This window comes from Podarcis melisellensis (assembly GCF_964234715.1).
Source record: "Podarcis melisellensis genome assembly, chromosome: 6".
Taxonomy (NCBI): Eukaryota; Metazoa; Chordata; class Lepidosauria; order Squamata; family Lacertidae; genus Podarcis; species Podarcis melisellensis.
Window position 1 is genome coordinate 47,554,050 of NC_138538.1, and position 11,202 is coordinate 47,565,251.

The window sequence follows — 11,202 nt, forward strand, 5'->3', positions numbered from 1 at the left end:
CCAGTTAGGTGTGGAAATATCCCTGGCCTGAAATCCAGGAAAGCCATTGTGAGTCAGTGTTGATAAAGCTGAGCTAGATGCACCAACAGGCTGTCTTTCCAGAGGCAGTTTCCTCTGTTCCTCGATTTAGATTAGTTATTGATGATTAAATAGTGGTTTCTGAGAGCTACAGCTGGATCTTTTTTACTTATTTGTATAGAAATTTCCATCCTGCCCTAATGCCTATGCACTGCTCAGGGCAGCTTGCAACACCATATAATGAAACAATGCATTAAATAAAACTACAACAGATACGACAGAGATCACAGATGAAATACAAGCTGGAAATGAAACACCAGGTACTTAGCAAGGCAAAAATCCTGCTAATTTTTAAAATGAAAGACAGCCGGAGAGGGGATGCTTTAGCCACCCTCTAGCATTTCTAAAGTTGGGACTTCATATCCCTACTTACCCTTTTGAAATATCAGGCCATGCACATGGAAAACCTGGGATCCTGAAACAGGAATGAGGAGGCTTCTAGGACCCAGAAGCTGACACACTCTCCAAGCTTCTGGCTGCCTCTCACCCTTCACTGCAGTGGATCTGTGCATCAGCTACAGTGGAGGAGAAGCAGCAGAGAGGTACCCAGTATGCTGGAAGCCTGCACAGGGAAGGTATGAGAACTGAAGTCTGGATTAGAGAGAAGGGAATAGGCAACTGTGTAGCCAGGCAGCAGCATGCAGACTTCTAGGGTAGGTTATTGCCAGTGCTTTCCTATCACCCAGGTGCCTAGTATGTGCTGTTCGGTGGAAGAAAAGCATATAGCCAGTCCGTTCTCCCCAAGAAGCTGAGATGGATATAGGCATAAGCACCGGGGAGGCGAAACATGGGGACTCAAATCTATGTATGCACTTAAATGGAAAGAACAACGAGAGCCTGAGCTTTACAGGTAGGCTCCTTTTTGCATGTGAAACTAGGAGCTAATCTGCCAGCAGTAGGGCAAAGGAATGAACAGGACCAGCCTTGATTCCCCTCCAATTGCAAGATCCTCGCTCTCCTCCCTCCTGGCACAAGCTGAGGCCTACTGGTAGTAAGGTGGGTCTCCAAGCACTGGACAGGTGGGTAGCTCAAGGTAAGGAGGACCCAGCAGGAGGAGGGTGTGGGCAGCAGGAGCGGCAGCCTCCTCCTCCCCCAGGGTGGGAAACTGTCTGTTGTTATTTCCATTGGAAGAAATTAAAAGTCCAGCACTTGAGAGCTCTTTGTCTTGCAAGACTGAAGGCAGCACAGCAGAAACCCATGTGAGCAGGAATTAGGGAGGAGGGTGTTGGTCTATGTGTGAGAGAGTGGGTGTCTCTTCTAGACGGAGCAGATCCTGTCGTGTGGCTATATAGAGCTGCACCTACCTGTGTAATCGCTTCTGAATCAGGAGGCATGCCAGGTAAGCATTTCAGAAATTCAGGCCATTCATTTCCTGAAATATGGAGCATACATGTGGAAGTGTGAAGTATGGGAATGAGGGAAACCTATGATGTGCAATGATGAGATAAAGAGCAGTACTTTTTCTTAAAGGGGCATCCTATCAATGAAAGGTCATTTGGCAATTCGAGGGAGAAGGCCAAATGTCTGTGGTTGGACATAGATATGCAGTGGGATACAGACTCTTCTTTTCATGGTCTGATCAGGGTGGACATCGCAGAGCAGGCTTGCAGCTTCCATGCCTCTTTGCTCTGTAGACGGAAGATGCTGCATGAGACAAGAGAAGCGATGGGGAAGAAGAGGAGTTCAGTCATTTTAGACCTGGACTTCATGGTCCCACAGAGCTTTAGACAGCAAGGTGTTGCTCAGTGCTTACTTCGAAATGTGGCAAGCCAGCTCTGCTGTGTTTGGGGTGGGACCAGTGGCATAGCAAGGGTGGGCCAGGAGGGCGGTGGTCCCAGGTGCAAATTTTGGAGGGGGCACAACCAAGTGCCCCCACAACAGGTTGCTTCATCAAGGCTGGAGCCATGGGGAGGCAAGCCAAACCCTAGCTGGGCCTTCAGGGCTTGGATAGTGGTGGCACCTGCTACTACTTGCAGCCAGTGAAGCGACGCCCACCCACACCCACGCTTGTGCTGGCTGAGAGAGAGAGAGTGCAACAGTCACCCAAAGAGGAGGGCAGGAGGAAGAGGAAGGCAGGAAAGCAGTGCCTGAGTCATGTGCAATGGCCAGAGTTGCAAGGACAGGAGGGTGAGGCAACACAGTGGCGCTCCTGGCTGAGCGTTTCTCTGACTTATCTCTGCTCCTAGGTTGGGGCTTGTTTGCAAGGACAGACTCCCTTGCTTAGACACTGGCCAGCAAAGGGACTGATTGCTGTCCAGGGCAGCACTTGCCCTGCTCCAGACACCAGCAACCCACGCTACGTCCTTGGGTGGGACCTCCTGTTCATGCTACCAAGTGGGTGATGAAACGTCTGCCCCAAAGTCCCCCTCTGATGGCGACACTGGAAGGAATGAGGAGCTGCCCACACCGGGCAGGATCTGTCCAATAATGCCATGTCCCCCAAGTGGTCATTGCAACCATGGAATGCTTCAGAGGAGCACTGAACTAGGTGAGCAGGCAGCAGACCACACACTAGATGTTCCCTTGCTTCAGCTGTTGTGCCAGGATGGGTGTAGCAGAGCTAGGCTGAACACAGATGACTTTGCTTGCATGATTTGGGATCAAGTCAAAACTATTATCATCAGCCAGGTGCTTTTTTAACTTTGATCCCAGCTCTATGTTTCAAGCACATTTGTTGAGTTGGTGTGCAGGGGGAGGGTGTTTTCTGGGTTGCAACACACTCCTTGAAGTTTCCTGTTTCTATGGAACTCAGGAGGGTAAGTCGTGCGCTCTTATGGCTCTTGATATGGATTTGAGGCACATGGAAATCCCATGTGTGGGAACTCTTGGGGTCAAATGGATAAAGAAATCTGTTTAGGAAAACTGAATGTTTTACTCCTGAACCAGATTCATTGGTATAATGGTTGTGGCACATCCATTCCTTGGTTGGGATTTCCAGAATGCCCTGGACTAAGCATAGGCTAGTCCAACCCAGGACTTAAACTAGATTGGCAGGGCAAAGGGAATTCTGTAAGGAAGAACTTCTAGGGTGCTTCCGGACAACCTGTTTATTGAGCATTCATCCTGATTTGCTTGCAGAGAGACAAACAAAGAGTTGCCCCACACTGTGTTTTCTATCCATCACCTTCCTTGACACTTATACTGTAAACCGTCCTGTAACCCTTAGATAAAGGGTGGTATATAAAATTAATATATCATCATCACAAGATGTCTGAACTTTCGCAAGACCACTCTATCACCTATAATTGTGCAACCTGAATTTACTGCAACGCGATCGAAGCACACCCCAAAATAGGAAGGAAGAAACTTCAGGATAAAACTATATCTCCAAAGCTTAGTCTGTATTGTGATTCTTATTTCTGAGTGTCCCAGGACTCTGAACACAAAGATTAGTTCTCATATCAGTTGTCTTATTTTTATTTTTATTTTCTCCTGCTCATAATGACCAGCCCCACTGGCTCACTCTGCTTGATGGAGGTTTGTGCTGAGATTTTGTCAGCTGACTTAAGATTCTCACCAGATACTTTTCAACTGCAGATGTTTTAAGAGTGCTAAATTATTATTGTGGGGGCCTGATCCGTAACTTGAAAGCGTTGACTTATTTTCCCTGCTTTAGAGGGGTTGCATTGACTGAAACAAATGTAATTAATCATAAGTAGATTGTGCATCGGTCTGTATGTGGACCCACTGTTGGCATGAGCTTCATTTATACCTAATTCCGCAGCATATTCTCAAATACCGCCCACTGGCCTAGTAAGAGCACTTGGCTTTCTTTTTCTCCTCCTGTTATCTAACAACTTCAAGAGTGGCAGCTATATCTCATCTTGAACTTCTGAAAATTATATTATTCAGGAGTTAATTTTATGACACATCAAAATTAAGATGTGTGGCATTTAATATATAAATATGAGTAAGCTGGGTGGTACGGCAGTTTTGAAATGAATAACATGGATAGAGGTTCTGTGTTATTTTATTGTTTTCGGTGGATGTATTTGTCAAAGAAGGGGGGGGGATCAATAAAATGACGTTAAAAAATACCCAACATGTTTTTGTGGGGTTGTACAGCCCCATAGATTTGGCTTTCACTAACCATTTGCTCACTAGCATGCTATGTAGACCTACTCTTTTCATGTCATGTAAATGATAGTATACTTATTTTGATCTAACAGTTCACAGCTATAGAGCAAGGGATACATGGAACGGGGTGGACCAGCTAGCAGGTTGGCTTCTTGCTCCCTGAGAGGGCAAATGTCCCAAGAAGGACAGTACTGAAGATGCAACTTATGACAGATTCAGAGTAGGTCAGCCTTCATGGGAACCTGAGCAAATTGGTCCCCAACCCCTAACTGTACTCAGGTATGCCATGCAATCAAGTCACATCACTATAATATTAATTTTATTATTTATACCCTGCCCATCTGGCTGGGTTTCCCCAGCCACTCTAGGCGGCTTCCAGCACAAATGAAAATATAATAAATCACCAAACATTAACAACTTCCCAATAACAGGGCTGCTTTCAGATGTCTTCTAAAAGTTGTTTAGTTCTTTATCTCATTGGCATCTGATGGGATGGCTTTCCACAGAGTGGGCTATGAACCCCACAAAGGAAGTACGTAACTCAAACTATTTCTGCACTATACGTTTGATTCTATACTATACAATGGTCATGGCTTCCCCCGAAGAATCCTGGGAACGGACTTTTGTAAAGAGTGCTGAGCATTCTTAGAAGGCCCCTTATTCCCCTTGTAGAGGTACAATACCCAGTGTGGTTTAATAATCAGTCTCTCTTCCCAGGGAGCTCTGGGAATTGTAGCTCTGTGTGGGGAATAGAGGTCTTCTAACAAGTCTCCATGCCCTTAAACTACAGTTCCCAGGAGTCTTTGGGGAAGGGAGCCATGACTGATTAACGTGGCATAACAGTGCTTTACTATGCATGGTACAGATGTGGCCTCAGGTGGCATGGGATTATATCCCTCTGTCCCCAGGTGTACATGGTGTACACACATTGCTCACAAGGGTGAGGCAGAAAGGGTGCTATGCACATAAAAGGAGCATTTTGCATAGACAGCTGACCTTGCAACACAGATGGAAACCTAAGCTAATACTCCTCTGCCTAGAACCCCAACAGAGACTTCGCCTTGGAATTCCAGAGACAGCCAACTCCACTCAACAACTGGGGTAGCCAGGTCAGAGATCTGCATGTAGGTAAGCAGGGAAATGCTGTGATAATGTACTAACTGCAGCAGCAACAGCCTCCAATATCTCCCCTCATCCTGTTTGCCATGTGTGAAGACTGCATCTCATCCAAAGTCTCTTGCTCTAACCCTCCAGTTGCTGATCTCTGCTTGTTGCTTGCTGATTCCATGTCTCCTCTTGCTCTCCACAGGCATAGTGGATGGGACTGCCCCATCCCATGCAGGCTGTGAAGGAAGTCCAACAGCACCTGTCAATATACTCACACCAGGCGGACTCCTGTGCCCTGGCAAGCTCCATGGCTGCTGGTCAGCCAACAGGTGATGCTATCTGTAGTATGGACACTGAGCTGTGGGGGACACTTTGTCTGCTGTCCTGCAACTGCCCTCAGCACAAGAACCCTGCTGGAGCAACTGACCATCAAGGCCAGACATCTGTCTTTAGCTTTCCAAAATCTGCCCTTTCCCTGACTGTGCAATAAACACCACTACCATGCTGTGTGTGTTTTCCCTGTGTTTGCTAGAGGTTGGGGGGCAGGGGCCTTGCAGACTCCCCCCTCTTGCATGCAGCTATCTAGTTTGCAGCATGAGAAGGGGCAACTTAGCCAATCTGTGGATGGGTGCAAGAAGTGGGGCAGCTTAATACTGACAAGGGAGAAGAGCACATGGTGGCAGCCAGATAACCAGCCAAGCAGGACAGCCATGATCTGGTGCACCCATCAATGTCCAAGGGGGAAGTTCCACCCCCCCACCCATCTTGTCTTACCTGCACAGGATGTCTGTGCCACACCCATCAACCTAGAAGAACATGTTGTGGAAAGAAAGCAGAATACACCACTATCAGGCACTCTACTGTAGAACAGCTGCAGGAACCAGCCCTCCCAGCTGTCCTGGGCTTGTGGTGGAAGCAAAAGACAGGTCAGGACCCTGGACAGCTCCCAGTGGACCTTGTTGGTTGACAATATTCGTTGGATCCACACCATATGTTTAAAGCACATTGCTCTCGACCCCCCCCCCAAAAAACCCCTATCAATCAGTCATGGGAACTGTAGTTTACCCAGGTCAGGGTACCGGGAACTATAGGTCTGTGATGGGCAAACTATAGTTCCCAGGGTTCTTTGGGGAAGCAATGCGCTTCAAATGTGCTTTAGATATATTGTGCGCTTGTGAAGTTAGCCTCAGTCAAGAGCTGGGACCTTCTGAGGCATTATGTTTTCTGACAAGGCCTACACTATAGTTCCTTGAGGAGCTGGTTGTCCAATTCCACAGGTGATGACTTCCATGCTGTGTAAACAAAGGAAATGTTATTGAGGGAGAAGGTCCATCCTCTGAGTCTGAGGAGGGCAGAAGAGTTAGGTCCTCTGGCCAGAAGGGCCCAGGGGGAGATGCTGAGCCTTCCCCGCACCTATATTTTCTCATCATTTGTGTCTTCCTTAAGGTAATGTGGGAGAACAGGTTTGGGGGCCGTGACATTGGCCTACCCATTTCATATGCCCCCTCTGGTCCACACCTGTGCATTGCTGAGCACAGAAGATTTCTTGGCCTAGTAGAGGATCTGAGCCACAGTTAGTCTCCCCCAGACCTCAGAGGTTGCTTTTTGCACTGCCTGGGTATATTCGTTTTTATTGCTGCTTGGTCCTATGCCTTTATTCCACTACACACCTATGATTCTTTAATAGGGCATTTTTCATTCTATCTATTATAGGCAGTGGGGTTGAATTCTGCTGCAAAGGAGCAGCCATGTTTGTATTTGCCCTCACTTTGTTTATAGAAACAAAATGCTATAGACATCCCAGGCTTTCAGTTGAGGTCAAACTGTGGTATTATTTCTGACCTCTTTCATAGTCTGACCTCTTTCATAGTTTCACTGTTTTAGTAGTGTGGGGTAAGATCTGATGAGTGGAAATGACATGTTTATTGGTCAACGAAAGTGAGATGTAAAAAGCACTGGAGCACTTCTAGAATGTCTTTGCTTTATTGCATTTTCCTTATGTATCTGGTTTTAAATGATCGCCATTGTTTTGTGATTTATGGATTTGTGAGTCACTGTGAGACATTTTCTTCTGGAAACGGACAAATGAATGCAACATAAATAAAGGGGTGTTCAGGAGAGATGGCACAACAGCCGTGGGAGGGAAAGGCTGCTCTAATTTACAGAAATTGAATGAATGCTCCCGTGCCAGACCTGTACAGCACGTGAGTGCTTATTTAGTAAAGTGTTTTTAAAAATGTCATGTGTAATTTATCATAATTTGCATCATAGGCACTATCCAATAGGCCAGCACATGGGCCATTTGAAACATGGTGGAAATCTCAGTGCATCCCTTAATTAACTACAGTGGTACCTCAGTTTACGAACTTAATCTATTCCGGAAGTCCCACTACCGGTGGCCTTCCACCGTTTGGCTTCCATTCGTAGACCAAGGTAAAGTTTGCAAACCAGGACGCTACTTTGGGTTTTGCGGAGTTCATAAATCAAATTGTTCGTAAACAGGTCTGTTCTTAATCCGAGGTACCATTGTACTTTCCCCCCTTCTTTGATGCCAGCATCATCTCAAGGACTACTGCTATAACATGAAAATCACATGTGGTATGTGTGTGCATGTGTGCTAGTCCAGGCTACTAAGAAGGGCTCTTTTAAGTGTTTATAGTTTTTTTCTCCTGTAAGGGGGAAATTAGAATGTTGCTCCAGCACTGTATTATGAAATCCATGGGATGTAGGTTAGAGTTCTGGTCAAAACAGCCTTTATCTGCATTGTCAAAAGAAGGAGAAAATCAATCTCAGGGCTGATATTTCTGCTTTCCCTCTACCTTTCTGTGAATTATCTGAATGGAGCTCACAGTCTGAGAATGGCTGCAATAAGCACCTATAGGCCTTGCATAACCACTCTCAGTAATGGTGGTAAAACTACATTTTCTCAGTAGCAGCAAATTGCAGTTTGAGGTATAGTGCTGCAATAGAAAAGCAACTTGGTGAGGGAGACACCTGGATCCCTTGTAACTGATGAGTAGAAATGGCATGTTCATTGGTCAAAGAAAGTGAGCTGTAAAAAGCCCCCTAGGAACGGGGTCTCATAACCTGCTCTGAGCTTAGATACCATCAGTACTAGGGTATTTCAGATGCAGCTAACAGCAGGGGTTGTAAGTGCTATTTCAATGCTAAGCCTTTGCAGTGCATACCTGCAGGATTACTCAATCCACACTGGTCTCTGAAAGCAAATAAGCTTCCTTGCACAGTACCCTGAAATGTGGGAGCAAAATGAAAAGGTCTTCTTTGTTGTTTAGGGATTTATCAAAGAGCCACCATGTGAACTTAACAAGACCTATCTCAGGACTTTCTCTTTGGCTGACAAAGCCATTAATCTGTAATTGTGTTTCTTTGTAGGTGCTGACATTTGCCTGGGGGAAAGCCTGTCATGAGATGCAGCAAAATGAGACCCTTCTCCAACATAAGAACCAATCCCATGGTCTTCTTGCATTGCCATGATATTCTATCTAAAGAAGCACAATCAAAATGAGGTGCAAAATGGCTGTGTTTAATTAAGAACATAATGGCGTACAGAACTGAATGGCAACGGGAGACATAAGAGCCCTTTTCCTGCTCCGCTCTTAGCAAGAATGTGATTCCAGGGTTTGGGGTTACTTCTTCTCCACAGCCACTCTCGATTCTCTCTGATCACTCCCTGGGGACCCAGAATAGGATGGGTGATGGACTTGTGAAGGGAGGTGCTATTCTCCATGGAGCCTTCTCTCCCCACCCAGTGGGTGCGGAATTCCGCCAGGATCAGGAGGCTGCTGCAGACAAGCCAGAGCTCTCTGCTCCTCAATTCCAGCCTCGACACCAAGACCAGAGATGTGGCCTCTGAGTCTGTGGGCCTCTTCTTCATGCTCTTGATTGACTTGACAGCCATTGTAGGCAATGTAGCCATTATGACGGTCATCATCAAGACACCTGCACTGAGGAAGTTCGTCTTTGTGTTCCACCTCTGCCTGGTGGATCTCCTGGCTGCCGTCACCCTGATGCCTCTGGCTATGCTGTCCAGCTCAGCCTTCTTTGATGGCACAGCCTTTGGGGATGCCATATGCCACATCTACCTGTTCTTGAGCGTCTGCTTCATCACCATGTGCATCCTCTCCATCTCGGCCATTAACGTTGAGCGCTACTACTATGTGGTGCACCCCATGCGCTATGAGGTGAAAATGACTGTGGGCCTGGTTGTCTGTGTCCTGGTTGGCGTCTGGATCAAGGCTGTGGTCATGTCCATCATCCCTATCCTGGGCTGGCTCTCCCAAGACCATGCCAGTAGTTCAGCAGCCTATGGGGGACAGAGCTGCACCTTGCAGTGGAGTCGGAGTGCCTACTGCAAATTCTTTGTGGCTTTCTTTGCCCTTTTCTACTTTCTCCTGCCTGTCCTCATCATTTTGGTTGTCTACTGCAGCATGTTCAAAGTGGCCAGAGTGGCTGCCATGCACCATGGCCCACTCCCCACTTGGATGGAGACCCCACGGCAGCGGTCAGAATCCCTTAGCAGTAGATCCACTATGGTGACTAGTTCAGGAGCCCCTCGGACTACCCCTCAGAGGACGTTTGGGGGTGGGAAAGCTGTCATCATCCTCCTGGCCGTGGGGGGCCAATTCCTCTTCTGCTGGCTGCCATATTTCTCCTTTCATCTCTACTCTGTGCTGAGCTCCCATTTCCCCGGCCGGCAGACAGAGAATGTGGTTACTTGGATTGGCTACTTTTCCTTCACCTCCAATCCTTTCTTTTACGGGTGCCTCAATCGACAGATCCGAGGAGAGCTGAGCAAGCACCTCACCTGTTTCTTCAAGCAGCCACCGGAGGAAGACCTCAGGTTACCCAGCAGAGAAGGCTCCATTGAGGAGAACTTCTTGCAGTTCCTACAAGGGACGGGTTGCAATGCTGAGGCCAGAAACACTCTTACCCATCCTAGCCCTAAAAGGGACCAGCCGACCATTGATTTCCGGATCCCAGGTCAAATTGCAGAAGAGACCTCGGAGTTCCTGGACCAGCACATGAACAGTGACATCACTGTATCCGACAGCTACATCAGGGCTGCACGTTCACCCAAACCTGAGTTGTAGCTCTTTTTGCACTTGACAATCTAGTTTCATTGGTGTGTGAAATAATGCAGAACATAACAGCTGATTAAGGGCGGGGGAGATTGGGAGCACTCAATAAATACAACCATGGCATTTGGGAACTTACCGATTCAAGAAACAGCTCCTACTAGTATCTCAGTCATTTCATTCCGTTTGATGGTAACTGCTCTCCCCACTTGAATTTCAACTCGTTCTTAAGGGTTGGAGTCAGAAGCAGCCTCATGTTTCAAGACTTCCAGAAGTTTCCATCTGTCTCGGGGATGGAGAACCTGTGGTCCTCCAGATGTTGCTGGACTACAACTCTTAGCATCTCTGACCACTGGCCATGCTGGCTAGGGCTGATGGGAGTTGGAGTCCAGCAGCATCCATCCATACCCCCTGCCAGTTTACAAAAGTTTATTTGATAGCTGCCACCTAGCAATGTTATCATTTGCTTTGAACTTCTGTGTGGGGAAAGTTAGCCCTGTTGCAGAACAAAGGGCCTGCCAAGCAGGGCTCTCTCCCTGCATTTATCTTCTGTTAAGCTGGTGTCCCTTGACTTAAAGGATGGAGTGAGGTTGCCCATTGTTCTTGGGGCCCCACATGACTGAGCCATGCAGGGGTGGATGGAGGCAGCTGTGGCAGAACAACCGACCTTTATGATGGAGGAAGATTTTAAAGAAACATTTTAGTGTCCTACTAGTGTCCTACTGCCAACCTAGCAGTTTGAAAGCATGTCAAAGTGCTAGTAGATAAATAGGTACCGCTCCGGTGGGAAGGTAAACAGCGCTTCCGTGCGCTGCTCTGGTTCACCAGAAGCGGCTTAGTCATG

The 11,202-nt window shown here is 47.2% G+C and overlaps 1 protein-coding gene across 3 annotated transcripts; it reads left to right on the top strand.

Moving 5' to 3' along the window:
- Positions 1 to 604: 604 nt before the first annotated feature.
- Positions 605 to 10,512, top strand: GPR61 (G protein-coupled receptor 61). Of its 3 annotated transcripts, none has more exons than XM_081915403.1 (3): positions 4,824 to 5,591; positions 6,045 to 6,188; positions 8,656 to 10,512. In XM_081915403.1, the coding sequence occupies exon 3, from the start codon at positions 9,009 to 9,011 to the stop codon at positions 10,371 to 10,373; it is 1,365 nt and encodes a 454-aa protein (XP_081771529.1). In that variant the 5' UTR covers positions 4,824 to 5,591; positions 6,045 to 6,188; positions 8,656 to 9,008; the 3' UTR covers positions 10,374 to 10,512. The 3 variants fall into 3 exon arrangements, with proteins under 3 accessions (XP_081771530.1, XP_081771529.1, XP_081771528.1); XM_081915402.1 differs by lacking the exon at positions 6,045 to 6,188 and having other exon boundaries at positions 4,824 to 5,283; positions 5,465 to 5,591; XM_081915404.1 differs by lacking the exons at positions 4,824 to 5,591; positions 6,045 to 6,188 and adding an exon at positions 605 to 653.
- Positions 10,513 to 11,202: the final 690 nt, after the last annotated feature.